Here is a 16128-nt window from a genome sequence, read left to right as displayed (position 1 = left end):
TGGCTAGGCCCTATCGTGATAGTGGGTATAGACAGGTACTGCATCACATTAAAAGCCTTACCAATCTTCCCTGTCACACTCAGCACAGGAGGCAAGGAGATAGGGCTTTCACACATGCACTCACTCTCTCTCCTTCGCTGCTCTCTGTCTGCATCTATCTGTTCTCTCTCCCTCACTCTCGCTTTCTTTCTCTGTCACACACAGACACACCTACACTGTCTTTCTCTCTCTAAAGTGTATACACGTAGTACACATCTCATGTGTACAACATTTTACATTTTAGTCATTTAGCAGAGTGACTTACAGTTAGTGAGTGCATACATTTTTCATACTGGCCCCCCGTAAGGAAACGAACCCACAACCCTGGCGTTGCAAGCGCCATGCTCTACCAACTGAGCTACAGGAGGGCGCAAGACAGCACTTTTCTATCACTTCTTTCTTGTCTAAGAGACTGGTGTAGGGAAGCATCCGGGTTTGACCAAATCACCTACTGAAATCACTTTGTGTCATGATGCTTGTGATGTCATTGTGGGACATTGCGGTAAGATGTCCATTCAGAGTATGTCATCATGGTGTGACCTTTGACCTTGGTGTGCGTTTATTCCAGGTGGAGTCGAGCCAGAGTATGATCCGTATCCTGGGTCTGTCGGCCACACTGCCCAACTACCTGGACGTGGCCTCCTTCCTCCACGTCAACCCCTACATCGGGCTCTTCTACTTCGACAGCCGCTTCAGACCCGTGCCCCTCGGACAGAGCTTTGTCGGCATCAAGACCACCAACAAGGTGATCACACACACACACACACTGCTAACACACATCAAGCTGACCATACTGCCGAACTCATGTGTCTTTAGCAGGGCCAGGAGTTTTTCTGAATAATTTGACCTGGTCAAACGTATGGGAAGGGGGATACGTAGTCAGTTACATAACTGAATGCATTCAACCGAAATGTGTCTTCTGCATTTAATGTGTCTCTGAATCAGAGAGGTGCGGGGGCCTGCCTTAATAGATGTCCATGTCATCGGTGCCCGGATAGCAGTTGTTGTTGGGAGTTAACTGCCTTGCTCAAGGGCAGAACGGCAGATTTTTTCACCATGCCGGCTCAGGGATTCGAACCAGCGACCTTTCGTTTACTGGCCCAATGCTCTTAAAAAGTTCTAACACAGCTAATATGTGTTTCTCTCAGATTCAGCAGCTTCATGACATGGAGGAGGTTTGCTATGACAAGGTTCTGGAGCAGATCAGAAATGGACATCAGGTAAGGCTCCCTGTACTGTACTGTACTGTGGGTGTGTGTGTGTGTGTGTGTGTTAGTCCGTCTCCCTTCCCAGACTCACTCCCCCAGCTTCCAGAGTTGTGGATTCATCCGTTTCCACTCAGCCCCATCTGCACTGTGTGTTGCGTTCCCAGTCCAGCCTGCTGGTTCTGTCTGCATCCCCTTAACATACACCCACACACCTACGTGCACAACACGTACACACACTTAGGCACACCACGAGCGCACACACACACATTGACTCACTCAAACACACACAGTGCACAAGTAAATGTATCTACACAGAGTTTGCCTGCAGTCAATAAATGTTTTTAAAAGGATCTGAAATACTGTACCATGTTCTGGTATCAGAATTGGAAAATGTGGTTTGTGCATAATGTATTATGTGTTGTTTGTGTTTTCAGTCCCACAGTAGGTGAGTCTAGATGTGATGTCATCTTTCCGTCTGTGGGTCACAGCCCTGGAGCCAGAACTCTCCAATAGGGAGCATCTGTCTAGGCTCCATATTAAATTGTCAGAAGTGGCTATGACATATATTAATTTCATCTGGGAGGGTGATAGATGGAATTGTCTGTATGAAGCCCCCTGGCCCTCCTGTGCTGGGGTTTCAGGCCGGCAGACTGAACTTTAATAAGCGCTCAAACCAGCGGTTACCGTGGATGCTTCCCTCCTCACAGCTCTGCACTGATAAAACAGCTTCAATAAATAACAGTTTGCTGCAGTGGTCTCTATGGGCCCACAGTGTAGGGAGGAAGAGACGCCAGGCTAGACTTTGCTGCTCAATCTGCGTGAGCTCCTGCTTAGTATAGGTAACCCTGCAGAAAAAGAGGTTTCACTTTAGGCTAATTCATAGAATAGACTGTTTAGTGATAACACATAGACTGTTTGTTGACTGTCTGTCGTGTGTGTGTGTGTGTGTGTGTGTGTGTGTGTGTGTGTGTAATGTACAGCATCACATTAAGGGAATGTTTCACTTAATCTGGCGTTGCTGCCGCAGGTCATTTCCAAACCCCTGACAGTCTCTCATTTCTTAAGTCACTGTGCTGAGGAGATGAAACTATCCTGCTATACCCTGCTGCTGCTGACTTCAACATGGCTGAAGGATGACACATTAGACTTGAAGAGAAATAAGAAAAGTTTCAAGCTGACATTTCAAAATGTTTTGAGCTTGTAATGTATCATAATGCATCATTGAAAATTTGCTACAACAAATACAGCACAGTTTTGGTGACTCTCCTGTCTCAAAAACAAATGGTTTTGACTGCTGCTATTGGGTAAACTATACTTACTTGAAAACAAAGTTGAATCCCCCTGCCGAAAATGAATGTAATAAGATGATTATGACGTTTATTACTTTTAGTTCACGGTTATTGTCCAAAATGGTTGATTACACGATTATAATAATTCGTATTTTTAGTTCACTGTTATTGGCTATAATTGTCAATTATGTGATTGTCATCTCAGCCCTACACCACTGCACCAATGGGTTGACATTGATCCTATGCATGAAATGTGAAATTAGACAGAGGGAGGAACATCTATTTATCTCTGTGTGTGTGTGTCCAGTGCATATCCGTGAATGTGTGGTAGTGACGTAGTGGTAAAAATAATTGGTGGGTAAACTGATCGCTGGTTGCAGTGACATTTTCTGAGACACATTATGATACATCACATGTGCGAAACATTTTTCAAGAAAAATGACAATGTGACCATTTGCATGGCAATTAATTGTTACCCAAAATTCCATAATAGGCACAGCCCTGTGTGTGTGTGTGTGTGTGTGTGTAGTGTCTGTAGTGTGTGGCATGTGCGTAGTAGGGGTGTATCTGTGCCAGCTCAGCAGTGGGGGGTTAGACAGAGAACAGTGCCAGAGGAGGGGATGACACTTCTGAGCTCTGCAGCAGAACAGGAATCAATGGTGGCACATTATCTGTTCTGCTGCTCCCTCTGTGACTGGTACAAAGACCGAGGAAACACCCTTCAGGCCTGTACTCACACACGTACACATAGACAAACACACCCACTCACACATGGATATTAACATCTCTCCCTTTCATATCTCTCATCTCCTCCCCTCCCCTCCTCTCTCTCTCGCTCTCTCTCTCTCTCACTCTCTCTCTCTCTCTCTCTCTCTCTCTCACCCCCTCCCTCCAGTCCCTTTATAGTGTCCTTAAAAGACTAGGAGGGAGGGGGGAGGGAGCGGGCGAAGGGAGCGGGGGAGGGAGCGGGCGAGGGAGATGGGAGGGAGCGGGCGAGGGGAGGGAGAGAGGGGTTGGGCGAGGTGATGGAGGGAGCGGGCGAGGGGATGGATGGAGGGAGGGAGCGGGCAAGGGGAGGGAGGGAGGGCGAGAGGAGGGGGCGAGAGAGGTCCTTTGCCTCCATCTCATAACTGTCTTGTACTTCTGTTATTGATTGTTTTGTCTGGGGTATTGACTGTTTTACAAGGGCAGGCTGAGTGTAATGGGAAAATTACAGCCCTTCTCTGTCCTTTAACAAAGATTAAAATGGCACCATGACCTTCTGCTGTTCTCATACAGTACAGCAGGAGAGGAGAAGTATCTGCAGTCACAATGGAGCTTTAGTGTGGCAAGGAACAGCACTGTGCTATTAGATGAAAGAGGAATGTTGTAGCGAACCGTATGGGCTGACCTCTACCTCTCTCTGTGTTTTGACCTCTGACCTTTGGCCCCAGACTGACCTGTTTCTGTGTTCTCTGCGTCTCCATTCCAGGTGATAGTGTTTGTCCATGCTTAAGACTGACCTCTCTCCATCCTCTCTGTGTTTTGCCCTTTAACCCAGACTGACCCGTGTCTCTTTTCTCTGTGTGACCCAGGTGATGGTGTTTGTCCATGCTCGGAACGCCACGGTGAGGACAGCCATGGGGCTGATCGAGATGGCCAAGAACCGTGGAGAGTCTTCCTTCTTCCAGCCAGACCATGGACCTGACTACGGCCAGTGTGAGAAATCGGTAAGGAACATACATTGGTTTATTTCTGTTTCAGGTGAGGAGCACACCTGTGTTAGGAGTAACTACTGGTTAGGAGTAACTACTGGTTAGGAGTAACTACTGGTTCGGAGTAACTACTGGTTAGGAGTATCTACTGGTTAGGAGTAGACCAGAGCTATTGTTGGCTACAGGGACTGTCAGGACCATCTGAGTCTTTACATGGAGTACAGGTACAGAGTGTGCCAGGGTAAAGAAGCTTACATGAGTTCACGTCAGATAAAGGTGAATCTACGTTACTATACCTGGATACACACAAAACAGTATTCTTCTACAGACACTGTTGACTCAATTCAGTGCACCAATACAGTAGCTAAGCTGGAGACTATTACTTCTACCCCTATCTATCATGATACAGTGTTTGAGGGGACTAAAGTTCCTGTAACTGTAGACTCCAGTCTACTGGAGTGTGTACTAAAGTTTCTGTGTGTACTGTAAAGTGGTCGTGCGCTCCTGGGCTGGCTCTCCTCTTTGGCTCAGGCTACAGACAAACACCGTTATTTAGGAGTATTTATTGATGAGATTTAATGGTGAGGAAAGTGAGAGAAATTGAGGTCAGTCACCTCTTTAGAGCAGGTTCCTCGGGGGGAGCTGTAAACAAAGAGGAAGGATGTTTGTGAGAGTCAGAGAAGGCCCGCTCTGCCCCCGTAGAAACCATGAACAAACTTTACAGCACTCCGATACAGGCCAATTAACAGGCCAGGGAACAGAGTGAAGTGGAGCTCAGGCACTCAGTCACACGGCGTGTGGTGTCTAAGTATTTAATTGTTTTACATTTTAGTCATTTAGCAGACGCTCTAATCCAGAGCGACTTACAGTTAGTGTTTGACTGCCTTCTACGTATACTATGAATGAGAACAGCATAGGTGTTGTATGTGCTTGAGGAGGACAGTACTGATATTTAACCTGTAGTCCATGGAGTAGAGTTATGGTTGAAGATGAAGACAGACCGGCAGGCAGGCAGACAGACCGGCAGGCAGACAGACCGGCAGGCAGGCAGACAGACCGGCAGGCAGACAGACCGGCAGGCAGACAGACCTACACACATATAGATGTAGACAGACAGACAGTCAGTGGTGTGTGTAGCCATACAATTAGGAATTAGCATGCTATAGTGATTTAATAGGATCTCTATGTGTGTAGCTTGGCCCATGCTCTAGTCCAGTTGGACCCAACCAGACTCATTATTTAGTGTCCATGCAGCAGAGGAGTAGAGGAGCGTCTGATCAGAACCTGCTGGTCATGATTGATTCTATTCATCCTGAGCCCATGGCTACAGTCAATCACACAGGACAGGGATCAATAGACATCCGCCCGCGTGCACACACACGCACACGCACGCACGCACACACACACACACACACACACACACACACACACAGAGAACAGTGTCAGTGTTGGCCTGCTGCTCCCTCAGTGATTTATGGAAGCCACTCTGCTCCTCTCTACCTCACACAGCTACTGTTCCACTGAGGCTACGGCATGGACTACATTCTCACCTGTGTGTGTGTGTGTGTGTGTGTATGTGTGTGTGTGTGCCGTGCGTGCATGTGTTGTCCGCACACACACTCTTAGTTAATGGTGTGTGTGCACGGAGAGTACACAGCGGTGTATCTGCAGCAGTCCTCAGAGGACGACGGTTAGTCAGACTGGACGTCTCTCCATATTTAAATCTCTCCCAGCAGAGAGAGCGGAGCAGTAGAGCAACATGAGGCGGAGTGATAAATGTACTAACCTTTCCTTTATTCCTTGGGGCCTGCCCAAGATTGATGTGCCTCTAATCTTCCCTCCTATTTATATGGGGGAATGTATAAATATACAAATCATATCACTTTTCACGCTTTGGAAATCCGCAAATACAGACCAGAGATTATGTCGTGGGCTGAAAATGGTGCCTCGTGGCCTGGTTAGACGGAATGGATGAATTAGTTCAAGATAAAGTGTGTGTATGCCTGTGAATATGCATCTTTTAATAGTGTGTATTACAATAATACACATCATTCTGTGTTTATAATACATGTAAGGAGACTAAAATAGACATCAGAAAGCTAGTCTACTTTAAAGAGGACTGTGTGCTCCTTTTGAGGTGTGAATTAGACCCTCAGTACAGATGGAACAGTAACACTTTAAAAAGTGATACAGTAAACTAGAATTATTGCTACATTCTTTAGATTTCTGATGTTAACCATTAAATGGAATAAACCCATGTTTAAAGCTTGTTGTTCGATGGTTTATATATGATTAAAACTATGCATAATAAATGGCTGGCATATAGATGTGCTAATGCTATGTGAACAAGCGCTATAGTTTACTAATTGTTAGTAAAGTAGATGCTAATAAGCATAGCATCAAATAAAGTGTTGGAGAAGGACCTCCAGAGTAGGAGTGTTGGTTGATCTCTCTCCTCCATTGTCCGGTTAGTCCTGCTTTATGTCGGTCTCTCCGTCCGTCCGTCAGTCCGTCAGTCCGTCTTGTATTAGTGGGGGAGGGAGGAGGCACGGGCTGATCCCACTCTAAGCCCACACAGAGATAATGCATGACTTATTTGTGCTGGGAAATTGGCCCACATTAATATTTATAGGTGTTTTTAATCTCCCCTATGCATATGTATAGAATTTACAGCACCTCTAAGGTCAATTATATCATTTGGCATTATTTATCCTACCTTTAAAAGTCAAAAGTGATTCCACTATATTTTCTCTCTCATAATGTTCATTAATTGACTCGGGGGTTGAAGAGGCTGTCAATCTAGCTTAGATATCTTAATGTACCCACTTGAATAAAGAGTGCTGCTGGAATAATGGTTAGTTATTGAGCTAGCTCATCATGTCTATGCAAATCATGTCTATCAGAGTGAAAGAGTAAAAGTTCCTTATTAAGTGGAATATTTGAACGGTCAGACCATGTGTAGGCCTGTCCTAACTACTTTTGAAAAGGGTTGTCTCGCATGTGTGTGCCCTTAGCATGTATGCACGTGTAATGTGTGTGTGTGTATGGTGTCAGGGTACGAGTGCATGGTGAGTATGCCTGTGTGAGAACTCCACCAACACTGAGGAGCCCGCTAGCTTGTCCTCTCCAGTTTGATGGGTCCTCTCTGTGAGATGAAAGGTGCAGGCCTGTCTCAGCAACCCAGCACCAGAGAACAATACAGTGGCTCAGCTCAGCCGTGGAGGTGAAGAGCCACCTAGTGGCCATGTTAGGGTACAGCAGGACAGGACAACTCTCCTCCGCACCTCTTTTGGGCTGAGTCCCACCCTATTCCCTATATAGTGTATTACTTTTGAACCCAGTGAACTCAGATTGAGCCGTTTCATCGCCATGGACATGACTCCATCCTGGCTTTAGAGAGATCTGTTCTAGTCAGTGAAGTAGTGTCTGTGGCTTGTACAGCAGTATGTATGGTGTTTGTCTAATGTATGGTGCTGAGAGCCAGTTTGAGTCAGTATAGATGTAGACTGGGTGGTTTATTGCTTGTTTTAGTTTGAGATGTTGACTTTTATTGAAGGCCAGTCTCATTTGGTGGAGAGGTACTGATGATCTAGTGTGGACTGCAGAGAGGAAAGAGGCCTTGCACTGGATGGATGCCCATTGATGTGGATAAAAGGATGACGACTGTCTCTCTCCTCTTCTCTCCCATCCACCCCTCTATCTTCCTCTCCCCCTCTCCCATCCATCTTGTTTTTTATCTCTCACTCTCTCTCTGGACTCTAGGGGTGTGTGTGTGTGTAGTGGTGGTAGTGAAGTGTATCTTTCATCTCCTCTACTGTACAGTACTGTGTCTTTGATGGGGTTTCATGTCCTGTTGCATTGACAGGCTGTCTGTCTGAGGGAAGCGTTTTGCTCTGTAGGCGTTCAGATGCGGCGGAAACGTTAGGCCACCTGGGACTTCACGCCGCCCGCCTGCCGATACACAGGACCTCAACGTGCTCATTAATGTCTATATTTGCCTTCGTTTGGGGATATTTATACACCACCGACGATCTTTTGAATGTGTCTGAGTTGCCATGACGATCTGTCACTACTGTACGCCCAAGCTGATAGCGCAGACCAAAGAGTGATAAACTGCAATGAGACAGAAACACACTCCAACAGAGAACACACACACACAGTCGGATACAGGTAACACACTGACAACCACACTGACTCAGACTAGATGTATAATACAGTGCTGTACATAAACAGACAGACGGGTGCAAGAAAAGTACTGCAAAGGAAAATACTAATTTTTGTGTAATAGCTAATTTGCAGTCTGGTAGCCTCGTAGCCTGAGGGATCGGTCTGACATGTAACTGTGGTCATGCATACCAACCCACTCTCTCTCTCATCTTCCTGTTTAATTGCTACATCATCAGGTTGTAAAAGGCTGAGTTGAGTGCGAGTGGTTCCGATGTGCCACCCACCATGTCCCTCTGAGTAACAAAGAACTGCTATCACACACTGGCTGCCATGCTTTCATCTCCACACACACACACACACACACACACACACACACACACAATGAAGCACACATTACACACATTACACACACATGCATGTAAGCACATAACACAATGTACACACATGCCACGTGCACACACACACACACACACCCCTTCACCCCCATACATAGTCCTACAGTGCATTCGGAAAGGATTCAGACCCCTTCCCGTTTTCCACATTTTGTTACATTACAGCCTTATTCTAAAATGGATTAAACAAATTTAAATGTAAACATAAATCTACACACAATACCCCATAATGACAAAGGGAAAACAGGTTTTTAGAAATGTGTGCAAATATATTACAAATAAAAAAACAGGAAGACCTTATTTACATAAGTATTCAGCCCCTTTGCTATGAAACTCGAAATTGTGCTCAGGTTCATCCTGTTTCCCTTGATCATCCTTGAGATGTTTCTACAACTTGATTGGAGTCCACCTGTGGTCAATTGATTGGACATGATTTGGAAAGGCACACACCTGCCTATATAAGGTCCCACGGTTGACAGTGCATGTCAGATCAAAAACCAAGCCATGAGGTCGAAGGAATTGTCCGTAGAGCTTCAAGACAGTATTGTGTCAAGGCACAGATCTGGGGCAGGGTACCAAAATATTTCTGCAGCATTGAAGGTCCCCAAGAACACAGTGGCCTCCATCATTCTTAAAAGGAAGAAGTTTGGAACACCCAAGACTCTTCCTAGAGCTGGCCAAACTGAGCAATCGGGGGAGAAGGGCCTTGGTCAGGGAGGTGACCAAGAACCCAATGGTCACTCTGACAGATCTCCAGAGTTCCTCTGTGGAGATGGGGGAACCTTCCAGAAGGACAACCGTCTCTGCTGCACTCCACCAATCAGGCCTTTATGCTAGGGTGCCCAGATGGAAGCCACTCTTCAGTAAAATGCACATGACAGCCAACTTGGAGTTTGCCAAAAGGCACCTAAAGGACTTGATGAAACCAAGATTGAACTCTTTGGCCTGAATGCCAAGCGTCATGTCTGGAGGAAACCTGGCATCATCCCTACGATGAAGGATGGTGGTGGCAGCATCATGCTGTGGGGATGTTTTTCAGCGGCAGGGACTGGGAGACTAGTCAGGATCAAGGGAAAGATGAACGGAGCAAAGTACAGAGAGAGCCTTGATGAAAACCTGCTCCAGAGCGCTCAGGACCTCAGACTGGGGCGAAGGTTTACCTTCCAACAGTACAACGACCCTAAGCACACAGCCAAGACAACGCAGGAGTGGCTTCGTAACAAGTCTCTGAATGTCCTTGAGTGGCCCAGCCGAAGCCCGGACTTGAACTCGATCGACCTTAAAATAGCGACGCTCCCATCCAACCTGATAGAGCTTGAGAGGATCTGCAGAGAAGAATGGGAGAAACTCCCCAAATACAGGTGTGCCAAGCTTGTAGCGTCATACCCAAGAAGACTCAAGGCTGTAATCGCTGCCAAAGGTGTTTCAACAAAGTACTGAGTAAAGGGACTGAATACTTATGTAAGTGTGATATTTCAGTTTTTTTTTTTTTATACATTTGCAGACATTTCTAAAAACCTGTTTTTGCTTTGTCATTATGGGGTATTGTGTGTAGATTGATGATGGAACAAACAATTTAATCAATTTTAGAATAAGGCTGTAACGTAACAAAATGTGGAAAAAGTCAAGGGGTCTGAATACTTTCTGAATGCACTGTACATACTGTTTATACTGTACTGGATATACTGTACCCAGCAGAAATGTTTTGATCAGACACACAAAGGGAGAGATGAAGCAAGAGCTATAGGAAAAAAGAGAAAGAGGGGTAGTAGAGTGTGAGTAAGTGGCAGCTCCTCTGCCCATTCTTTCAGCTCATCCAGTTTTAAAAGCCTGTCGAAGTAAGGGGCCAAGCGATATGACTATCAAGGGCTGGCCAAATGAAATCAACAATTAACCATCCTGTCTGTTACAATCTAGCTAAGTAAATGAACACTTCATTGCGTGCTGTGCTCGTGGGTATCACTGTTGGCGGTGGTGGAGGGAGCTAGCTATGAAGCTCTGAATAACAGAAGAGATGGCAGTATTACAGGGAATGGAGCGATGGTAGTACTGCCTAGTGCCTACAGTGCATCAGTATAGAGTAGAGTCAGTGGTGAGATTCACAGGACAGTCAGTCAGGGCTATGTGCTGTATGTTTGTAGAGGGACATTGCATCCTAATTGTTGATGTTGCTTTTATATCACTTGCACAGGCAGTTGACTTTTAGCTACTTTTATTGTGTGTAGAGTTTGATGTCAGTTTTACCAAGCCCTAACATAATATACAACCGGTGTCATATTGCTCTGTGTCATATTGACACCGTCTGGTTCATTCACGTCAATGGTTGTGGTTAACGGTGTGTGTATAGTTGGAGCCGTGGTGGTGGAGTGTGTGCCGTGTGTAGGGAAAGGGGGATACCTAGTCAGTTGTACAACTGAATGCATTCAACTGAAATGTGTCTTCCGCATTTATCCCAACCCCTCTGAATCAGAGAGGTGTGGGGGGCTGCCTTAATCGACATCCACGGCACCTGGGGAACAGTGGGTTAACTGCCTTGCTCAGGGGCAGAGCGACAGATTCGATCCAGCAACCTTTCTTGGATTCAATCCAGCAACCTTTCAGTTACTGGCCCAACGCTCCTACCCGCCAGGCTACCTGCCGGTGCTCTGACACCTCAGGCTTGGCCGCTCCTGGATGCTTAGTTCTGGAGCTCTCTCTCTTCTCTCTGTCTCTCTCTCTATCTTGGAAACTCACACACACATACACTTAGGTACACCCATCTAGGACCGGGTCGGGCCTGTTGCCTCCAGAACTGCCTGAATTCTTCGGGGCATAGAAACGTTGCCTAATTGGTATCAAGGGACCTAACGTGTGCCAGGAAAACATTCCCCACACCATTACACCACCACCGCCACCAGCATGTACCGTTGACACCAGGCAGGATGTGAACATGGACTCATGCTGCTTACACCAAATCCTGACGCTGCCATCACCATGACGCAGCAGGAACTGGGATTCGTCAGACGAGGCAATGTTTTTCCACTCCTCAATTGTCTAGTGTTGGTGATCACGTGTCCACTGGAACCGCTTCTTCTTGCTTTTAGCTGATAGGAGTGGAACCCAGTTTGGTTGTCTGCTGCAATAGCCCATCCGTGACAAGGACCGACGAGTTGTGCATTCCGAGATGCCGTTCTGCACACCACTGTTGTACTGCGCCATTATTTGCCAGTTTGTGGCCCGCTTGTTAGCTTGCACGATTCTTGCCATCCTCCTTCGACCTCTCGTCAACTAGCTGTTTTCGCCCACAGGACTGCCGCTGACTGGATGTTTTTTGTTTGTCGCACCATTCTCGGTAAACCCTAGACACTGTCCTGCGTGAAAAGCCCAGGAGGCCGGCTGTTTCTGAGAGACTGGAACTGGCGCACCTAGTAACGACGATCATACCATGCTCAAAGTCGCTTAGGTCACTAATTTTGTCAACTCTAACGTTAAATTAAAAAGTAACTGAATGTCTCTGCCTTTCTGCCTGCTTTATATAGCAAGCCACGTGACTCACTGTCTGTAGGAGCGATCCATTTTCGTGAAAGGGGTGGTGTACCTTATAAACTGTCCACTCAGTGTATATGTAATACCCTATACTACATTAGCATACGTGATAATGTATATAGAAAGACATATTCTCCACAGGGATACCTTCTTAGACACATACCACTCTGTTGTGAGGGTATAGTAGGTAAGGTGGTTAAGGAGGAACATGAATGGAGAATTTCAGATAAAGCAGTGTATTCATCGTCTGTAAAGAATAGTTTGTGAAGAAAAGCCTCGTTTGTGAAGAGCCACTTGTTAAAGTTTTTGAACTTTTACTGTTGAAAAGCATTATTCTATGTGTAAATACAGTAAAGTACACATACTAAAGGGTAAAACATTTGTTTAACCAAATGTGATTTTTTTAGACACAACCGCAAAGTCCAAGGAGTATGGCATTCAAAGAGTTGGTTTGATGGGAATCTGTGATGTCATCAGCCTCACCCTTTGATTGAGGAGCAATAGAGGAGCAATAGAGAACAAAAGAGGAAGTGTCCCCCCCACACTTGTGCTATGTCATGACTTACACTACCAGTCAAAAGTTTGGATACACCTACTCATTCAAGGGTTTTTCTTTATTTTTACTATTTTTTTACATTTTATAATAATAGTGAAGACATCAAAACTATGAAAGAACACATGGAATCATTCAACCAAAAATGTGTTAAACAAAATATATTTTATATTTGAGATTCTTCAATTAGCCACCCTTTGCCTTGATGACAGCTTTGCACACTCTTTGCATTCTCTCAACCAGCTTCATGAGGTATTCACCTGGAATGCATTTAAATGAACAGTTGTGCCTTCTTAAAAGTTAATTTGTGGAATTTCTTTCCTCCTTAATGCATTTGAGCCAATCAGTTGTGTTGTGACAAGGTGGGGGGCGGGGTATACAGAAGATGGCCCTATTTGGTAAAGACCAAGTCCATATTATGGCAAGAACAGCTCAAATAAGCAAAGAGAATCTACAGTCCATCATTACTTTAAGACATGAAGGTCAGTCAATACGGAACATTTCAAGAACTTTGAAAGTTTCTTCAAGTGCAGTCGCAAAAAACATCAAGCGCTATAATGAAACTGGCTCTCATGAGGACAGCCACAATAATGGAAGACCCAGAGTTACCTCTGCTGCAGAGGATAAGTTCATTAGAGTTACCAGCCTCAGAAATTGCAGCCCAAATAAATGCTTCACAGAGTTCAAGTAACAGACACATCTCACCATCAACTGTTCAGAGGGGACTGTGTGAATCAGGCCTTCATGGTCGAATTGCTGCAAAGAAACCACTACTAAAGGACACCAGTAAGAAGAAGAGACCTGCTTGGGCCAAGAAACACGAGCAATGGACATTAGACCGGTGGAAATCTGTCCTTTGGTCTGGAGTCCAAATTTGAGATTTTTGGTTCCAACCGCCGTGTCTTTGTGAGACGCGGTGTGGGTGAACGGATGATCTCCGCATGTGTAGTACCCACCGTAAAGCATGGAGGAGGAGGTGTTATGGTGTGGGGGTGCTTTGCTGGTGACACTGTCTGTGATTTATTTAGAATTCAAGGCACACTTAACCAGCATGGCTACCACAGCATTCTGCAGCGATACGCCATCCCATCTGGTTTGGGCTTAGTGGGACTATCATTTGTTTTTCAACAGGACAATGACCCAACACACCTCCAGGCTGTGTAAGGGCTATTTGACCAAGAAGGAGAGTGATGGAGTGCTGCATCAGATAACCTGACCTCCACAATCCCCCGACCTCAACCCAATTGAGTCGGTTTGGGATGAGTCGGATGGCAGAGTGAGGGAAAAGCAGCCAACAAGTGCTCAGCATATGTGGGAACTCCTTCAAGACTGTTGGGAAATCATTCCAGGTGAAGCTGGTTGAGAGAATGCCAAGAGTGTGCAAAGCTGTCATCAAGGCAAAGGGTGGCTATTTGAAGAATCTCAAATATAAAATATATTTTGATTTGTTTAACACTTTTTTGGTTACTACATGATTCCATATGTGTTATTCCATAGTTTTGATGTCTTCACTATTATTCTACAGTGTAGAAAATAGTAAAAAATAAAGAAAAATCCTTGAATGAGTAGGTGTGTCCAAACTTTTGACTGGTACTGTACCTGGACCTCTTATTGAGATGTGCCTTTTGTTAAGTAAATCAGGTGTTCAGGAAACACAATTGGTATTTAAAGGCTCATAGTGTGAGCCAATGTGCAATTTGGCGCATGTACTGTACACACAGTGAAACACTTTCTCTCTCACACACACACGCTTACACACAACACACACACACAAAAAGCACACGCAAGCAGACCGATGCTAGCTGTAATGGGCTTTTTCCTCTGTGCTCTCTCTCTGACCTCCATTTAGTCGTCCAGAGAGAGATAAAGCTGTCTGATGAGCAGGCCATTATTACTGCCTGGCCAGTTCACCACCTCACCTCACCTCTCTGCCTGTCAACACACACACACACACACCTCAATCAGCGCACGTGCCTTAGTGTGTACGTGCTCCGTATGTGTGTACTTGAAACAAGGGGGGAATAAATGTAGTTACCTTCAGTTCAATTACTGGTCCTTAAACTAACAGAGCTATGAAAACGTAGATAAAACCTCAACTTAGAGTGTTGCAGTGTTTTATCAGCTACTAAAGGACACTGACTGATACTGGCTCAGCAGGATCAATACAGCAGCTGTTTTATAGATCTCAGTCTGAACTACACTACAGATGTGTGATAATAACTATTGGGTAACAGTCTGGACACCTTCATGGTGCCCCCTAGCAGCTGCAGTGGGGAGTTAGGTCTGAGTAAGGACACAGCCATAAAGCAGTTGGCATGTTGTGCCCACTGTGGCTGACTCAAAATGTATCTTTGATCTCTGATCCTTGGGGTAGTAAGAAATGCTTTATTGGCATGACAAAGTACTTGTTAAAGCAATACTCTCTCTCCATCCTTCTTCCTCTCTTCCACATACCCAGGCTGTGCTGATTGGTTCTCTCTTTCCTTCTCTCCTGATTGTGTTCTCTCTCTCCTTCTCTCCCTCAGATCCAACGTTCCAGGAACAAGCAGATGAAGGAGATGTTCCCAGATGGTTTTGGGATCCACCACGCTGGGATGCTGCGTGCTGACCGTAGCCTGATGGAGAGCATGTTCTCCAGGGGTTACCTCAAGGTTCTGTGCTGTACCGCCACACTGGCCTGGGGAGTCAACCTGCCTGCACACGCTGTCATCATCAAGGTTGGTTTGTGCGCGCGTTTCAAGTTTTGTTAGTCGTACAGGATACACATGGTATACACTGTCCAACGAAAGGCTTACTTGCATTGGGTGCGTGCGTGCGCTTGTGGTAGTTTGTGTGTGAGAGGGAGTTTTTCCGTCTGATTGAGGTATGAACTTGTAAGTCTGTATCATATGCCCTTCACTCTTAGAAGACTGTAAATCTGTGTAGGTGTCTGTATTAAAACATGCAGACATGTTTGCCCATATGGACTGTATTATCTCTCCAAAGCCACTGATATCCGGCCACTCTTGTTCCCGTGGTAACATCAACAGGGCACTCAAATCTACGATGCTAAGCGTGGTACCCTGGTGGACCTGGGCATCCTGGACGTGATGCAGATCTTCGGGCGTGCCGGGCGGCCCCAGTTCGACAAGTACGGCGAGGGCACCATCATCACGGCACATGACAAGCTGAGCCACTACCTCACCCTGCTCACCCAGCAGAACCCCATAGAGAGCCAGTTCCTAGAGACCATGGCTGACAACCTCAACGCTGAGGTAGGGA

At 45.8% G+C, this 16128-nt stretch overlaps 1 protein-coding gene across 1 annotated transcript in view; it reads left to right on the top strand.

Annotated features, from left to right (window-relative positions):
* The window catches only part of LOC121543033 (activating signal cointegrator 1 complex subunit 3), a 160326-nt gene that overhangs the window by 83055 nt on the left and 61143 nt on the right, over nucleotides 1-16128 (top strand). Inside the window, exons 13-17 of the mRNA XM_041852716.2 lie at nucleotides 608-784; nucleotides 1188-1259; nucleotides 4111-4245; nucleotides 15393-15584; nucleotides 15897-16121. Of these exons, the coding sequence (XP_041708650.2) occupies nucleotides 608-784; nucleotides 1188-1259; nucleotides 4111-4245; nucleotides 15393-15584; nucleotides 15897-16121 (801 nt within the window). The remainder of the gene's footprint in view (nucleotides 1-607; nucleotides 785-1187; nucleotides 1260-4110; nucleotides 4246-15392; nucleotides 15585-15896; nucleotides 16122-16128) is intronic.

This window comes from Coregonus clupeaformis, chromosome 28 (assembly GCF_020615455.1).
Source record: "Coregonus clupeaformis isolate EN_2021a chromosome 28, ASM2061545v1, whole genome shotgun sequence".
NCBI lineage: Eukaryota > Metazoa > Chordata > Actinopteri > Salmoniformes > Salmonidae > Coregonus > Coregonus clupeaformis.
This window is presented reverse-complemented; position numbering and strand designations above follow the sequence as displayed.